General features: G+C 45.7%; 1 protein-coding gene across 2 annotated transcripts in view; it reads left to right on the top strand.

Moving 5' to 3' along the window:
* COLGALT2 (collagen beta(1-O)galactosyltransferase 2) overlaps nt 2,006-18,111 on the top strand; it is a 118,938-nt gene continuing 102,832 nt past the window's right edge. The window contains exon 1 of one of the 2 annotated variants that reach the window (XM_018060705.1): nt 2,006-2,748. In XM_018060705.1, coding sequence (XP_017916194.1) covers nt 2,486-2,748 — 263 coding nt within the window. In that variant the 5' untranslated portion in view covers nt 2,006-2,485. The remainder of the gene's footprint in view (nt 2,749-18,111) is intronic. The other variant, XM_018060706.1, reaches the window with a different exon arrangement.

Below are 18,111 nucleotides of genomic sequence, written 5' to 3'. Positions count from 1 at the left end.
ATCCCAACCTCTCCCAACCCTCTATCATTTTCCTAAAATATGCCCCTCATTTTTCAATACTCGGTTCAAAGGCATTTCTTTAATGAGGCATTTCCTAACCATCCCCACTTCCCTTCCTTATCCACTTTTCTTACCAGTTTATGGTATTTATTCATTCATTCAATATATCTTAATTATCCATGCATTCCCAGCACCCATGCCTTGGCACAGTAGGCACTGAGAAAATGTTGAAACAAATAAGTGAAGACAATTTGAGAAACATATCTAGTCTTTTTAAATGAGATAAAAAGAATATTTTAAATTTGTATAAATGTGTTTGGAATTGAAAAACATTTTTCTATGGTAACTATTATATAGTGCTTGGATACAGGCCAGAGCTTAGACAAAACTTTGAAAGTGGCACAGTTTAATTTTATCCCTTCCTATTTCAGCCACTGCTCTTTTTCTCACGCTACCCTCCATATCCTTTCCCTACTTGGACTTGGAGTCCACAAGCCCAGATATCAGAAATCCACAGAACTTGCTTTGTCAAAAACAGTGCCTTGCTCCATATATGGATTCCCTTCAAAGCTTCTCACAGTGCACCTCAGTTTAGATATTGAGATTAAAACTCAGATTTAATTCACACAAATGTAGGAATACCAAAGCTATTGCCTACTATTCTTCTCTCAAGTGTTTTAGTGTTAAAATTGGCACACTTGTCAATTTGAATGAATGCTTATGTTGTAGGATTTTAGGCTGGCTAAAACAAGGGAATGAAAAAATCCAAGTAGTGAAAAAAAAATGTGTGTGCGTGCTCAGTCATGTCCTACTCTTTGCAACCCCATGGCTTGTAGCCCACCAAGCTCTTCTGTCCTTGGGATTTCCCAGGTAAGAATACTGGAGTGGGTTGCCATCTCCTTCTCCAGGAGATCTTCTCAACCCAGGATTGAACCCATGCCTCCTGCAATTGGCAAACACTGGCAGGTAGATTCTTAACTACTGAGCCACCTGGGAAGCCCCCCAAAAGGTATTTTGGTGCAGGAAAAACTAGCCCTGTTGATTCAGCCAAGACTCCCTCCTCCAACTCTGACCCTGCCAGATAAAAAGGGCAGGACACCTTCTGCCCCTTTCTCTGGAGAAGAAGGATTCAAACGCTCAACACCCGAATGATTGACATTTAGTAATTTCATAAATGGTTGTTGAATGAGAAAATAAGGCAGGAACTTAAAAGGCTTTTACATAGGAAGAAATTGATGTCCAGAGAGGTCAAGTCTCCAAGTTCACACCAAGAAGAAGCGACACACATGAGACAAAAATCTAGCCCCAACTTTCGCACACAAAGAACTTCCAGAAAAGAATTCCACACAAAAAAGAAATCTAGTAAAGAACTTCTTGTGGTGATGGACAGGGAGTCCTGGCGGCTGCGATTCATGGGGTCGCAAAGAGTCAGACACGACGGAGCAACTGAACTGAACTGAAAGAACTTCTTTACTAGCTTTCCTCCATTGAGGTCGAAATTAAATATCCTTTGATGGTATATTTCCTAGCATTTTCACTTTGCCTGCTAATTGCGTTCTTCTTCCACCCTTCCTTGTTTCTCCCTTATTCTCCCTTCTCTTCCAGCATGTACAGATTTTCCGTCTGTTACAATTTATCAGTTTGGGTCATTAAGGAAAAAGAAAACCATCAGAAGTGAATCGGGTCCTTAACCTGCCACCCTTTCAGGAAGTTCAGGACCCTGAGTTGTCAGGTAGAGGACATGCCCCATGAAGAGCTTTCCTTTAATTTGAAGAGTTCGCTCTGGCTCTAAAATTCTTCAGGTCTTCCAACTAGATCTTATTGGGGAGACTACTCAGTCAAAAATATATTTAAAGAGCGCTTGAGGGTGAGGAAATACAAATATTCTGCCTTCGTGGAAGTTAAAAAAAAAATCTGTTTATCATAGTAATGAATTACTGGGTGACTTTTCATTTTAGAACTCTACCCATTTAGTCAATAGGTGCATTATGAAAAACTGGATACATTGCATCACTGTGAAGGACTTTGACTGCGGTTTGCAAAGGCAGAATAAATTTTCTTGGAGTCGTACCGTTATGTACACACGCTCGCTCGCGCGCGCGCGCGCGCACACACACACACACACACACACACACACGCATTCACACGCCCATTGGCAGACACAGCCACACCTCACAGCCCTGAGGAAAGCCACAGACCTCAGTACAAGCTGAACCTGAACTAGAGGAACTTTCCGCCGGACTCGGGACAAACAGCCGCACCGACACGACTGTCTGCGAGCCGGAGCCCAGGCGAGCGCCGGCGGCCGCAGGTACTCCGGGGCGCCCGCGGCGGGGCCTGGGCGGTGCGGCGGCGGCTGCAGCGGGAGGGTCCCGGCGGCCGAGGCCGTGCCAGTGCGCGCGCGCCAGCCGCCTCCCCTCCGCCCCTCGCCGCCGGCCTCGGGCATCCGCGCCGGGTCGTCCCGCCGCCCGCCACGGCCCGGAACATGGCCGCGCGCCCCGCCGCCCCCCTGGCCTGGGCGCTGCTGCTCCTCTCCTGGGCTCTGCTGCGCGGCGGCTGCCGGGCGCGCTTCGCCGCCGAGGCGGACTCCGAGGACGACGAAGAGGAGGCGGTGGTTTTCCCCGAGTCGCCCCTGCAGAGACCCACGGTGCTGGTGGTCGTCCTCGCGCGCAACGCTGCGCACACGCTGCCTCACTTCCTCGGGTGCCTGGAGCGCCTGGACTACCCCAAGAGCAGGATGGCCATCTGGTGAGCCGGCTGCGCCGGGCTGGGGGGCCGGGGGACCGCTCGGGACGCGCGGGAGACGTGGTGCGCACACCCCTCGCTGCCTGCCCGGGTCCTGGCCGGATCAGCGGTTGCGGTCGGGAAGGACGCGCGCGTCTGTGTGCGCCACGGGTGCTACTGGGGATAAGCAGCCCGCCCGGAGCTCCCCCGGGGACAGTACGAATGCGGTGACCTCGTGCCTCTCCCAGATAGGGCTGGGGAGACGCCGCAAAAGTGCTAGCTTCTCCGCCTTTGCACTCGCGAAGATTCCTTTTTTCCCCACCTCTCATTTCTCGTCCGGGAGTGAGGGAATAAAGGTGTCCGTCGTCGCCGCCGGCTCCTTGGGACGCGACGTGGTCCGTCACTGCGGCTGGCAACGGGGGACTCCGGAGTGGCTGGGGTGCGCCGCCCTGGCTTCCAGGTGCCAGGCTTCCATCTCAGAGGCTGAAAAGTGGCTCCGGGTTCTCCCCGGGTGTGAGGGGAAAGGGGAGAGGGGGTCAGGATCCAGAGATTAAGGCTAGGTGGAGCCCGCTGCGTTCTAACCACGCCACCACCGTGGATGCTGTCTTGTCTGAGCGCTCCAAGCTGTCCCGTCCCCGCATCCTGCCTTCCTTCCTGGGCCCAATCCCTCCGCAGATGCAAACATCGCCGGGTCCCTTGGGGTACTAAGTCCTGGGGACTGAGCAGCCTCAGGAAGGCAAACAGCGAAGATTTGATGCTCTTAGAATAGAGACCCGGGCCTGGTCCCGGTGCTTGCTGCGGGGAGGGTCAGGGCATCAGTGGAGGTGGCTGCCCATCTCAACTTGAGAACTTGGTCCTGTCCCCACATCTTTGTATAAAAGCAGATATCGGAGGGTGAGAATTCGATGGCCAGGTGAGCCGCTCAGGAGCCTGTGGAGGAGAAGGTGGACCTTGACCAGAGGAGATAAGCCACCAGATATATGGACAAGAGGCCTTTGGTCTCCGGAGGAAGCTAGAGCCCTTGTCACGGGGGAACGAGTTCTGTCTTGTGTTGATAAAGGGAGCTGTCCACAGACAAAATATCCTTAAAGCCTTGGTGGGGCAGAAAGGGAGAAGAAAGGATAAAGCAGTAGCTGGAACTGGCAGCCTAAGGGTACCTGGTGGGCAAAGTGCAGAGGTGAGAAAGCAAACATGAGATATAGTACCGCACTGTGCTATACACTGCCTTACTATATACCCGTTATACGTGCCGGCTGCCACGCAGGAGGGCATGCTATGTGGAAAGTGGGAACATTGGTGCAGCCAGGTTTTAAACCAGAGGATTTTTTTTTAACCATTTCAGTCCCAAAAGGAAATTTTGCAAGTGTCAGTTCTCAGATGCTTTCTTCAAAAGAGGTGTTGTACAGTATGGCCTGTCTTTATGCATTGTTTGATTTTGAAGAACATCCCAGTAGTTACTAGGACATGAGTGAGTGCAGAAGTGAGTATGAGGCACAGGTTTTGCTATCCAATGTACAGACATTACCCCTTTTATCAGATAGTAAACTTGGCACGGTGGTAAAGAATCCGCCTCGCAGTGCAGGAGATGCAAGAGATGCAGGTTTGATCCCTGGGTCAGGAAGATCCCCTGGAGGAGGAATTGGCAACCCGCTCTAGTATTCTTGCCTGGACAATCCCACAAACAGAGGAGCCTGGCGGGCTACAGTCTGTGGGGTCGCAGGGTGTCAGGCACGACCGAGTGACTGCGCCCGCAGGCGTGCAAACTTTTAAGAGACACTATGATCCTTATTTTACAAACAAAGACACTGAGGCTTGGGTCAGTTTAGTAACTCCCTCACAGAATTAATAAATGATTAAAATGGGAATTTTAACCCTAGTTTGTGTCTAAAGACCACCTCCAAAAGGATAAAGGGAACACAATGTAAGCAAAATGTATATAAACCTATAAGCTACGTATTAAGAGACTTGATTTGTTTGTCACTAGCTTGACCTTTTTTGGGGGCCAGTTGCTTGGGAGTCACAGATATCAGTTTCCTCTCAGTGAAATGAGGGAATCAGAATAAGTGATTTCAGAATTTTTTTCTGGCTCTTGAATTCCATAGATTGTGTGATATGATCATAATCACTGAGCAGTGATTGTACATCCTCAGTTCCCTGGATGTTCCAGATTCTGTGGATGTTGGTGTTCTCTTTAGATAAAGAGCATTCCAGTTCTGCATAGACCTTAGGGATCTCTTTTCCCTTACCCTTGTTCGTGGTTTATGGGACTGTACCTTTATGGTCAATGTTGGAAAGTTAAGGAAGAAACCCACAGCTTGGGTAAGGCCTTGGGCAACCCCTGCATTAGCCAGCTGCTGAAGACTCTTCTTTGAGTTCTGGCTTAGAATGTTATATAATTTATTAAGTAAAAATAATAAAATGCCAGTTTTTAAATAGTCCTTTACAGCTTTCAAAGTACCAGCTGTGTTATCTCCTTTGATGTTTGCTACCATCCTATGGAGAAATAAGATTATCTCCATTTCATAGTAAGTAACTGACTTAGTAAAGATTATATTAGCTTGTTAATTTCACAGATATTTAATAAGAGCTCACAGTTCTTCTGAGCACTTTACAATTCATTTTCTGGTTTCATTTCCACAATAACCCCATCAGGCGTGTCTTATTATTATACCTTTTTACAGATGAGAAAACCGAGGTACCAAGAGGTTGTGCAAGCATGTAAGTATGGGCTCCTAATCACCTGCTTTTGTGAGAACCAGGCATTATGCCCTGTTCAGGCAGGAAAAGGTTGAATAAGATGTGGCTCCTCATAGATAAATATGTGTTTGTTTGTTTTTTTAACTAGGCAGTGTAAGGTGATCTGAGTGGCATTTGTAGCTATTGGGAGAGTGACCAAAGAGTTCTAAATCAGATTAGGGCAGTTGTGTGGTCATGGAAGATTGTTTGTTTGTTTTTTTAGGATAGTTGACACTTAGTTTGAATTCAGTTTTGAAGGACAAATAGGAATCCACAAAAAACCTGGGAAGGAAGAAGGGTTCCAGAAAGAAAGAGCAGCAAGTAAAAGAAAAAGGCACTGGGACATTAACCAGAGCTTCCTGTCAGGGGAGATAAAGTGAGTGGCAGGTCTAAGTTTTGCAAATCTCCAAACTCACTGCATTGTACTCTGGAGCTGCTGACTTCATGACTAGCACTAGAAGATTATTTGACTGGGAAGGTAATGGGTTATAACCCTCCAGGAGAGGCAGTAATTCAGTTTAGGATGCTGCGGCTTTGAGGTGCTTCTACCGGTTACTTACTCCAGTCTCAGCCCCACACTCTACTCTACATTCTGAGATGGCAAATTGACTAGTATCCATTCTGCAGAGCCAGCATATGCTGATGTCAAAAATAGGCAGTGTCAAAAATGGCCAGAACTTTATAAAACAGAACCATGTTGAGTGTAGGGACTGGGTTGCCAGCTTCGATTTCACCTTATTTTAGTAACTCTATGCAGACTCACTCTTCTTCTTCTGCTTACCGTTAACAATGGCGGGAGGAGTATCTGATGAGATTTCTTTCCTGTATGAGTAATTAAGAGCCTGGTTCAGTGATCACATTCAGATTTCCCAGTAGTGTGATGTTTTTCCCTCAGCTAAAGTTCTGGACCAGATCTGTACTGAGTACCAACAAATTGACCTGAAAACCTCTTCAGAGGATGAGTGCAGTTATTTCAGCATCAAGTTTATTTGTATTCAACTGAGTTAAAGAAAGTTTATATTTTAGAGATAACTTTGTACCAGCGAAAGGGAGAACTCACATCATTTACCTGTCTGATCTCAAAACCCCACCAAACTGTTTTCCTTCAGCTATCACAATTGTGATAAGAAACTAAGATAATCCTTATGTTCTAATTAAAACCTGCACTGCTGAGATGAAGGGAAGTGGTCGGCACTGTGACCTGCAGCAGTGCACTTGAGTGGGTTCTCTTCAGTTCGGTGGAGCTGTGAATAAGTGGCCTTAGCAGTAGAAGGAAGGCTGACCTCACCCCTCCCCAACTTCCCAAACCTATGATTAAGGGGGACAGTGCCCAGTAATATGATGATGAAAAATGGAGCTGGGCCCAAGGAAAGATATTGGACCTGAAAGACACATTAGTTTGTGTTTTGGAGAGCCTGCTGTTCCCTGTGGGAAGACAGTTGGGATTCACAGTCTGTGCAGTCACAAGGCAGTAACCATCGTGTAATTACAGAACAATTTGGGCATTTCATTGGCTAGAGTTTTGAAAAGTAATATGTGTGCTAACTGGGAAACCATCATATGGCTTTTAAGTAAAGAGATGTTTCTGTTGACATAAACACTGGCAGTGACAAACTTCTGCTTGTTCAGAGCACTGAGCCTGATGTTTTGCACACAGTTTTATCTGTGCCGTGTTTGGGGATTAGCTTGGATTTATATCTACATTTTAATGTCCAACCAGTAGCATTTTGTTGAATGTTTAACTTGATATACAAATATAAGTGTGGTTTATAAAATGTTCCAAACTAATACTAATGCTAGTTTTCATCAGCAGTGAGAATGATGTCATATTTTATCATTACCATCTTGACATTAAGCATTTTTGTTTTACTTCTAGATGGAAGTTTCAGCTCATGGCTGAAAACATATATGGTACTTGAGTCCACTTCTACCCATTAGTTTTTCTTCACCTTACCCTTGCCTCCTCCCCGCTTTGTCCTCCAAGCCTGGTAGTTTAGTTTGGAGGGGAGAGTATGAAAATTAGAGTCAGATAGACTAGGGCTCAAATCTCCTGTATGCTCATGGGCACGTCAGTGAAGCTCTAAGCCTAGCTGCCTCATCTGGAAATGACTAATAATTATACATACCTCAAAGAGTTATTGGGCTTCCCTGGTGGCACTAGTGGTAAAGAACCCACTTGCTAATGCCAGAGATGCAGGCAACAAGTGTTCGATCCCTGGGTTGGGAAGGTCCCCTGGAGAAGGGAATGCCTACCCACTCCAGTATTCTTGCCTGGAGAATCCCATGGACAGAGGAACCTGGCTGGCTACTGTCCATAGGGTCCCAAAGAGTTGGACTTGATTGAAGCAACTTAGCATGTTTGCAAAGAGTTATTGTAACAAGCAAATGAGATAATGTAATACAATGTTTTTTACACATGTGCTACTAAATAGAAAATAGTTGCCATTTCCTATATGTCTCTTCCTTTGGGTCTCTTTGCCATTACATTTCTCTTCCTTTCTCTTCTCTTTAAAATTTTAAAATGAAAAATTTAAAGAAGAAATATGTTCAAGCTCTGTTTATTTCCTTGCTTACAACAAAAATTATCAGCATAATGGAAATTAACATTTATGGAAGGGCTGTTCTCAACACTTTGGTATGATAACTGATTTACTCCTGACAGCAAGCCCAGGTGAGAACTGTCATCGCTGTCTTCACTTTACGCAGGAGGAGACTGAGGCACAGAGAATTTAAAAAACTTGTCTGGGCTCACAAGGCTAGTGCATGGTAGAGCCAGGATGCGATTCAGGCAGTTAATGTCTCAGACTGAGTACAGATGGTCTCTTTAAGATCAAGAAAGGACCAATTAGTTCTAGTTTTTGCTTCTGTCAGTTGACCCAACTTAGAAAGATAAGAGTGCCAGTGTTTCTTTCAAAGAAGAATAGCCCCTTCTGCTTGAATGACACGAGGACGCAGTGGTTCCCTTCCGCTGTCTTGTTAATTTCATCAGTTAGCTTAGGCACTTGATAGTTACTAAACTCTGTTCTGTGTTGGTAGATTTTATAGGAATAGAATGAGACTAAATATATGGGTTGTACATAAATATACAGGTCACTTCCCAGGATGTCAGCTATTTAGCAACAGAAAAATTTATCAAGGATTTTTAGTGACAAATGAATACGACAGCATTATTCATATTCATGGTGATGGAAGCATTTTTGGTAAGAGAGAGGGTCAGCTTTTCAGCCTTTTTAATTAGTGGTCTTGGATTTGAATGACACATAAACTCAACTTTCTTCCAAATAGTTGAAGAAAACTATGAATCCTCCTCCCATCCTACAATTTCAAAACAGGATGGGACCTCAGAATTACATGTTTCCTTTGGGTAAAAAGTGAAGTCACCTATCATTTTGCTCGAGTTCAGACAAATTGCTTGCAGAGTTAAAATGGATGCCTAAATTGTCCTGGATCTGTTTTATTAATTGACTTCCACAGGTGCAGAAACCAAAGCACAGGATAGTTAAGGGATGCTCCCCCAGTATATTATATAATGAATAAGTGTTGGGGTGCAATAACAGATTTCTAGATTTTTAAGCCCTTTGTTCCTCAGTGGTTGAGTATTTTATAATGCTGAGTGGTTTATAATCAGTATTGCTCCTGGCTTAAAGGAGCATGCAGTTTTTCTAAGCAGAGTTTGGTCTCACTCTGTCTTCAACTCTGTTCTCCCTATGATTCCATTGCTGAGTTTCTTTGCGACTCCAGGTACATAAGCACGCTCCCTGTGGCCCTCTCACTTGACTGTCTCAGTGGTCAGAGGAATGAACAATGAAAGCTTTGTAATCAGAAAGGCTATTGGTTGTGCCTCAGTCCTTTTTGCAGGACTTACATGTCCTCATGGGTCCTATGATTGTGAGGCACTGTCTTCAAGTCTAAGACACACTATAGTAGGTCCATTATAAGGCTTATCTAGGGAGTATAGTAGAACTATTATAAGGCTCAGTTCTGCACATTTCTTCAAATCATGTAACAATATACAGTCAAGTTAAAGTTTGAGAGAAAATGATCAGCCCATAGCCTGGTTGTTAGTTCTATTCACCAGTTGCCATCTGAGGTTACCAGTTACCATGAAGAGGTTGCACTGTAAGTGTTTAAATCATGGCTATGATTCATCAGGGATTACAAAATGTGTATACTGTATATGTCTTGACATTTTTATTCTCTAAGGAGCGACTTGTTCATTTAATTGCATTCATATTCTCAGCATATCAAATTGCTGGAGTGTTTTTTAAGTTAAATCTGTTAAAGTCCTTATAGGTGGCTCAGATGGTAAAGAATCTGCCTGAAATGTGGGAGACCCAGGTTCAATCCCTAGATCGAGAAGATCCCCTGGAGGAGGAAATGGCAACCCACTCCTGTATTCTTGCCTGGAGAATCCCATGGACAGAGGAGCCTGGTGGGCTACAGTCCACTGGGTTGCAAGAACTGGACACATTTGAGCGACTAACAGTTAATTTTTTCAAGCATTTTCTTTCCTGATTGTTTCTCTTTTATTTAATTTTTAAATTTGCTTTTTATATTTTTATTTTTCTGGCTGCACCACATGGCAGGCAGGATCCTAGTTCCCTGACCAGGGTTCGAACCTGTGCCCCCTGCAGTGGAATCGCAGAGTCCTAACCACTGGACCACTGGGGATCCCCCTGAAAATTGTACACAGCAACAACTGTGGGGCTGGCTAGCCCCTGTCCCCTGGATTTTGTCCAGGCAGTCATGTCCCCATCAGGCCCACCCTGTATGAACTTGTGATTGGTTCCCGCTGTCCGACTCTCGTATGTGGCTTGGCTGACCCCTCTAGGCAATTGGGTGGTGACCGCTGCACTCTGCTCAGGCTTCTCAGGATCCCTAGGGCTCAAGTGGTGAGTGCTTTCTAGAACCAGAAGGCTTGGGAAGCTGCCAGCGAGTGACCTAGTGGTAAAATGATCAGAATTGCATTACTTTTCCCTCAGCTCTCCATTCCCATGGTTGGAATGCTGTGTGTGAATGTTCATAAAAGTGAAAAAGCATCTCGTTATAGGAGGTAATTGAGAAGCCATGCAGAATATAAATAGGAGTGGCTGTAATTAATTCCCTGGAACTTGCTGCCATTCAGAGCCATGAAAACAGAGCATTTGTGGTCGGTGACTTTAGCCAAGTCTCTTGCATGAATTAAACCTTAGATTTGGCTGGAGGGCATTTCTTTTCCTCTCTAGGAGCACCGTACAGAAATCCTGTCGAACTCAGACTTCCCATAATGGCTTCATGACATCCTGCCAAGGCTAAATATATGATTTTGTAACACATCTCATTTAATTGAGGCAGCAATTGTAATTATTTTAGTTGTTTGTCAGGTTCAGCAAGCTGATACCTCCCCCCCAACCCCCGACTTAACTGGTTTAGCTGATGAGATTTTGTTACTCGGCAAACATAATGCAAAGTAATCTCCTTTGCCCCAACATTTTTGATTAATGTTTCAAAACCACTTAGAAGATGTACATTTCAAAAAATATAAATGATAGCATAAGTAATGATCCTAGGCTGCACACCCCTAAGAAGATGGCAGAAGGCTGTGGCCAGGGGTGGGGGGCAGGCCACCCTGATGAAGCAGTCTCCTGAGTACTTAGTGTAAGGGATAAATGGGCTATGTTGGAAGCATTCTTCTCACCTCCTAGGTTGGATCACTTCAAAGTCTATGGAGGGACATATCAGGCTAGAGAGAGGAAGTTCCTTAAATGGAGTTTTCCCCATTTTGGCCATTGCCATGATCTGAACATCCGTATGGACCACAAAGTTCATATGTTGAAACCCTAACCCCTAGAGATGACTGTGTTAGGTGGTGGGGATTTTGGGAGGTGCTTCAGTTATGGGGAGTGAAGCAAGAATGGGATTAGTGCTGTCATACGGGGTCTCCAGAGAGCTTCCTCCTCTCTTCCACCACGTGAGGACACCGCAGGAAGTCTACAGCCCTGAAGATGGCCTTCGCCAGCACGCGACCATGCTGCCATCCTCGTCTTGGACTTCCAGCTTCCAGAACTATGAGAAATAAATTTCTGTTGTATAAGAGCTACCCAGTCTGTAGTATTTAGTTAGAGCAGCCCAGATAGACTAAGATAGCTGTCAAGCCCAGGAAAAGCATGGAGGTAGCCCAAAGTGCCTCCATTTTAGACAGTAAAGAATAAAACTCTTACTCTCCAGTTGCTTTGCTTTCTGAGAGCAATTGTATGCATTTTGGAGGTGGGGAGGGCAGTGGACCACGTCCAGCTTTCCTGTTCTTACAGGGCAAGAAATGATTCTGTGAGAAAGAGGAATGCGTGGCTGTGTGTTGATTGACATTCTCCCTAAAAGTCATTTTGGGTGAGAAATTGCCACTTTTCAGGGTCTTGGGAAAGGCAGGATTTCCAACAAGTTCCAACAGTGGAACTTAAATTTCTGGGTTATCCATGAGAAATATGGTCATGGACAGTTGGAGCCATGGCATTTCCAACACAGAGTCCCTTGCTGGACTGCTGGACTGCTTTTTCGTCTCTTGGTTTCCAGCCAGCCCCATAATTTGTCCAAGCTCCACACACCGCAGTGATTATGGCTGAGACCCGCCAAGATAGTGGAAAGTTGCTGCCAAGTGGAATCAGGATTTTTCATGTCATCGCTGCACCACAGAACAGTAAGCTTATATGCAGCTCTTCCAGAGCTCCGTTCCCTCTGCTGGAAGCAGGTGGGGTGGAAGGGCATTCAGACCGTCAGACCGTGTCTTGCATTTCAGATAGGTTTTGTAGAGTTGGCCTGTAAGGCTCAGAACAGCCAGGATACTAAAATATTTTAGAAAATCACAAGTCTCCCCTCTGCCTTTCCTCAATCTTGTTAGACTCTGTGTTCAGTCACCGAGTTGCGTCCAACTCTTTGTCATTTCATAAACTGCAGCACACCTGTCCTTCACAAGCTCCTGGAGCTTGCTCAAACTCATGTCCATTGAGCCAGTGATGCCATCCAACCATCTCATCCTCTGTTACCCGCTTCTCCTCTTGCCCTCAATCTTTCCCAGCCTCAGGCCTGGAATCTGTATCTTAAACATGTGCACAAGTAATTTATATGCACCTCTGGTCTGGGAACTGTAGGAGCTGAGTGCCTAGAAGGTCCCGTGAAGAATAAGGGGCCCTCATGGAGGGACTGAGGACTGACTGTATATGCATCCAACATACAGGCCATGGGATTTTCAAAGCTTGGAAAGTTGGCACACGCTGGAATCTTCTACACCCCAGTTTCCAGATGCTTAAGCAATCAAGAAGGCCAAGGGGTTTTCTTATTAAGAGAAATTGTAATGTACAGGATTACGAAGAAGAGGCTCTGCCAGGCAGCATCATTTGTGTTTTTTACGGAGTCAAGCACATGTGTCCTTCCTCCTTCCAATAGCGGCTATTAAAAAAAATTTTTTTTTAATTTAAGGGAGTGCCTCAGATTGCCCATTATATGAAGAGCCTTGCACTGGGGCTTGATGTAAAATGACACTCCCTCCAACCCTCTTGTTTGCTCAGTTATCTCACATCATGAGCTCATGAAGTATTTAGGTTTATAGAAGAAAAGCTGTCTACTGATGAACATCTCTAATAGTCTAGAGGGAAATCAAACCAGTGTGTTTCTTTCTACTGAGTGGTAGTCATGTGACCCACTTCAGGACCCATATCCCCTTATCTTGTTTCTTTTGTGCTGGTATTTAATTTTCTTACCTTTGATTTTCTCTTTGGCATGCCATTAAAACTCCTCCTATCATGTGTGAAAAGAATAAACAGTCTATTAAATAAGTTTAGTTGAAAAGTGAAAAGTGTTAGTCGTTTAGTCGTGTCTGACTCTTTGCAACCCCGTGGACTATAGCCCGAAAGTTTCCTCTGTCCATGGGATTTCCCAGGCAAGAATGCTGAAGTGGGTTGCCACGCCCTTCTCCAGGGAATCTTCCCGACCCAGAGACTGAACCCGGGTCACCTGCACTGCAGGCAACTTCTTTACCATCTGAGCCACCAGGGAAGCCCAGGTGAGTTGAAGTTCAGCCTTAATATTATGATATTACCAAGTCCCTAACCTGGTGTCTGCACTGGTTGTGAAACCAAAATACAACTTTTCGGAAATTCACGCTATTCGAGCCCACTATACCACAGGGTTTTCTGAGTTTGTCTGCTGCACAATGGTATGTTCAGGGTTGGTAAAGTAACATTATTGCAGCCTCACCCACAGGCAGCCTTCTCTGGGGACGATCACAACTCAGTTGCTAAATCTCATACTGTTTATACCCTTGTTTTATTGTGTCCTTTAGGTAACACTGTAAATGTCCTCAAGGGTATGTGTCCCATTTTCTTTTCAAGTCCTTCCCCTTCTCTGAAGTGTGAGCTGCATTCCACAGCTCAGTGCCTCCTGCCAAGAAGATCATGATCACGGAAGGTGAAGCCAAGTGCACTGGGGTCTCCAGGACCGTGGCCTCCAGCCCAAAGCAGCCTCGTCCATTTCCCCTGCCCCCTGCACTGTGCAAAACTCCTTGTTTTCTAACTTATGTTGCCTTGTGGGTTTCCTTGGTGGCTCAGCTGGTAAAGAATCCACCTGCAATGTGGAAGACCTGGGCTCCATCCCTGAGTTGGGAAGATCCTCTGAAGAAGGGAATGGCTACTCACTCCAGTATTCTGGCCTGGAGAATTCCATGGATGGTATAGTCCATGGGGTTGCAAAGAGTCGGACACGACTGAGCGCCTTTCACTTCACTTCTGTGAGTGGACAGGGAGGTGCTGTTTACTTGTGTCACTTTGAACAAGCCCTTATTCTCTCTGGACCTCAGTTTCTCCTCCATAACAAAAGAGAGATGTGCCAGAACTGTGGCTTTAAAATGTGGCTGCTTATTAGAATCATTTGATTAAAATATAGAAAAAAAAATACTGATACCTAGGCCCCACCTAGACATCACTTAGGTCTGAATCTCTGCAATAGGATCAGGGCAAGTGACATATTTTGAAAACTTCCCAGAGAATGGGCCTGTGTGGCCAAACGTAAGAACCCCTGGATGAGACAGATGTTCTCTGGAATCCCTTCCTGATCTGACATCAGTAGCCCCTGCATGGAAGTGCTCAGTCACTCAGTTGTGTCTGACTCTTTGCCACCCCTTGGACTCTAGCCCACGAGGCTCCTCTGTCCATGGGTTTCTCCAGGCAAGAATACTGGAGTGGGTTGCCATGCCCTCCTCCCGGGGATCTTCCCAACCCAGGGATCGAACCTGTGTCTCTTTTGTCTCTTGCATTGCCAGGTGTACTCTTTATTACTGAGCCACCTGGGAAGCCCCTTCATGGAAGTAATGAAATCTAAAGAATTTTCACGAAACATAACACTGCATGATTGATGTTTCCTGGACCCTCAGCTGAATTTTAGATCTTTTGGGGAGTGGCCTAAAAAAAAAGTCTTAAGTTTTCTCGGAAGCTCATTTTTATTTCACACTGTTGTGTGCATGAAAGTTGCTTTAGTTGTGTCCAACTCTTTGCCATCCTATGGACTGTAGCCCGCCAAGCTCCTCTGTGCCTGAGATTATCCTCCAGGCAAGAATACTGGAGTGAGTTGCCATGTCATCTTCCAGGGGATCTTCCCGACCCAGGAACTGAGCCATCGCCTCTTCCGTCTCCTGCATTGGCAGGAGGGTTCTTTACCACCAGCGTTCAGCCTGTTGTGCACAGTGCCCAAAAGCCTGTTGTGTACGGTGTTCCCTAAAAGTGTTGTCTCCTGCAGAAGGCCTGGGCCACATGATGACTGAACTGCCAAGGGGACGTGGCAGCAAGAGGGCTGGCTTTGAGAGCACACATTGGAACTTCTCAGGACGGGCCTGTGTGCCCCAGGTGGAGAGCAGTGGTGGCCCGGGCTTCCTTCCTGTGGCACAGAGGCTGCCCCTTGGCTAAGGAACTGTGGACATCAAGGCCTCAAAGCACATTTAGGCAGGCTGTGGCCACTCAGGATTCCTTCCCAGTGTGTGTTTTGGTGTGCTGCCCAGCCTCACTTTCAGGCATTCTGTTTCACACTGGTGCAGGGCCTCTAATCACCCCTGGGTATTGCATTTCTGATGTTACTTTTAATGGCTTTGGAGTCCAGCTTCTTTTGTTTCTAGATTTGCATAAACAGTGCTGCCTTTGTCCTGCGGTCTTGACACAGCTTCAAAGCCTTGACTGGGCATCAAAGATGCACTGAATCCCCATTTCTTAGGCATCAGATTGCAGCAAGGCCAGCAGGTGCCTGAAGGTCACAGCCCCACTTCTGGGCCAGTTTGCTGTCTCCCAGAGATTAGATTCTGCCAAGGCCCCTTTGATAATGGTGCTGAATCTCAATAAATTGTTTTCAAGGCCTGTGCAAATGCTCATGAACTAAAGGGACCCACTGCTGGCATCTATCTGAGGAGGAAAAGAGAGTAACTCACTAATATTTGCTGAATCTCACCCCACCCCACCCCATGAGAGACAGATTATTAAGGGTCCCTCTGGGAAGCATAGAAACCTCAGATCCACTAGCCAGCCTTTGCTGATGTTGGCATGGTGGTGGCCAAAGCCTCATTTTCCCATGGAGCTTATCAAAATAAAGGCAGTAACTGACCTTTTAGTTATCCGTCCCTGGATAGCCTGTCTTTTGGATACACAGAGGCCAGCTTTTGATAACAGGTCAGCTTGGTCCAATCATCCAGCACCCTACTCAGCTGTCTCTCTCTATCTTGGTGTTGCCCAGTTGTATGTTTAGACAGTAGAGAGTGATTTTCATCTCAGAAACATTCCACATAAGGCATTCCAGTATGAGTTTTATCTGGTTTCTTAGCTGTTTGCGCTTTTGCATCAACTATGCCATGCACCACCCCATCCTCAGATTTTCTTGAATTCTCCACCTTGCCTTGGTCTCTTCATCCATGCCCAGGGCCAGGTAGGCTGATTTTTAAAGACCTTTCTAGCCACAGCATGTTATGAATTTGTAGTTCCCCAACTGATACCATGAAAAATGAAACAACTTAGTCTGTCGCCGCATTACTTAAGATACTTTTGGGGCCTTTTTTAAAATTTGTTCTCAGATATAACTTTTCAGTACTTTTGACTTAGCCTTGTCTCATATCATTGCTGAACAGACTGATGGTTCATATCTATAACAAATTATAAATTTTTTTTGCCCTTTGGGATGGTTAATTTTATGTGTCAGTGGTGCCTGGATATGTGGTCAGGCATTATTCTGGATGTTTCTTGAGGGTGTTTTTAGCTGAGATTTATATTTAAATCAGTGGCCTTCGAGTAAAGCCTTCCATAATGTTGGTGGGCCTCATTTCATCAGTTGAAGGCATGAACAACACAAAAGACTAACCTCCTGCAGCAAGAAGGAAATGTGCCATCAGCCTGCCCCTGGACCTGAGCTACAACACTGGCTCTCCCCTGAGTCTCCAGCCTGCTGGCCTACCCTACAAATTTTGAACTTGTCTATATCCATGACTGCATGAGCCAGTTCCTTAAAATATCCCCCCCACAACAGATAGAGAGGAAGTAAATATATTATATAGAGGTACATATTATATGTATTTTGTCTCCACCTACCCCCCACTTCTTTCTCTCTCTGACTCTCCAGCCATCTGTTGGTTCCGTTTCCCTGGAGAACCTTGACTAGTATAACCTTTATCCTGAAAGAAAATGCCATCTCTTTCATGAACAACAACCACTGAAAGAAGGGCTGTGCTGAGAAGAAAAAGAACCCGGAGAATTATGTCAGAAGATCTGAAAGCTGGGAAAACCATTGCTGTGGACCTCTGGGGTGGAATAGTTGTGGTATGAGTGTATACACTGACTTTTCTCATGCGTGCAAAATAAGTAAGTGCAGCTTTTCCTTAGAAGGTGTCCCCCCTCCCCCCCACCTTTTTGTTTTTTTGAAAAGGCAGAAGTAGGAGTTTGGCATTTGCCATTGTGGTGGGAAACAATATACATGTTTGTTCTTTGCAGAAGCTGCCGGTCAGTGTGTAGGCCTGTGTCTTTTGCTTGGTGTACCGTGTAAGGGAATTAGCTTGCGTGTGCACTTTGGGGTTAGCAGAACCTGGCACTGGAAGGCAAGTGTCACCAGGCTAATGGGCTATTGCACTGAAGTGATAGCACCTCCCCAGAGAGAGGCTTTACTTCACAGCGCTGTCATTTATTGTGGAGATGCTGAAGATCGGTCTCCGATGACACCTCCAGAGACCAGAGGCATGAGTGCCTGTGAAAGATCCTTGTAACATGGAGCTGGTTGGAGCTGTGACTACCCTTGCCGATGCTTTAACACAGAAGCAGAGGTTGGTTTTTCATGTCTGGGCTGCAGAAAGATCAAATCAGCAAGGCAACAGTTTTCTTTTCCAAAGAGAGTTCTCATTGGTGAGTCTTGGACTTACATTCCTGGGGTTCAGTCTAAAATGAAACTCTTCCTTTTTTGAACTGAGTAAAAAAGGAGTCCATCTGCTGATGAACCAGAATGATCTTGAGAAAGCCCTGCTCTCTGGCTGCCTCTCTCAGCTCTCTCTCATCTTGGCTACTCTGCTGATACTCTCAAGCTGTTAGCTAGCTGCCTGCATTCGCAACCATCTAGCACCAGCTGTTTTGAGTTTCTGGAGAAAATTTTCTAGGATGCCTTTGT

Source organism: Capra hircus, chromosome 16 (assembly GCF_001704415.2).
Source record: "Capra hircus breed San Clemente chromosome 16, ASM170441v1, whole genome shotgun sequence".
Classification (NCBI taxonomy): Eukaryota; Metazoa; Chordata; class Mammalia; order Artiodactyla; family Bovidae; genus Capra; species Capra hircus.
This window is presented reverse-complemented; position numbering and strand designations above follow the sequence as displayed.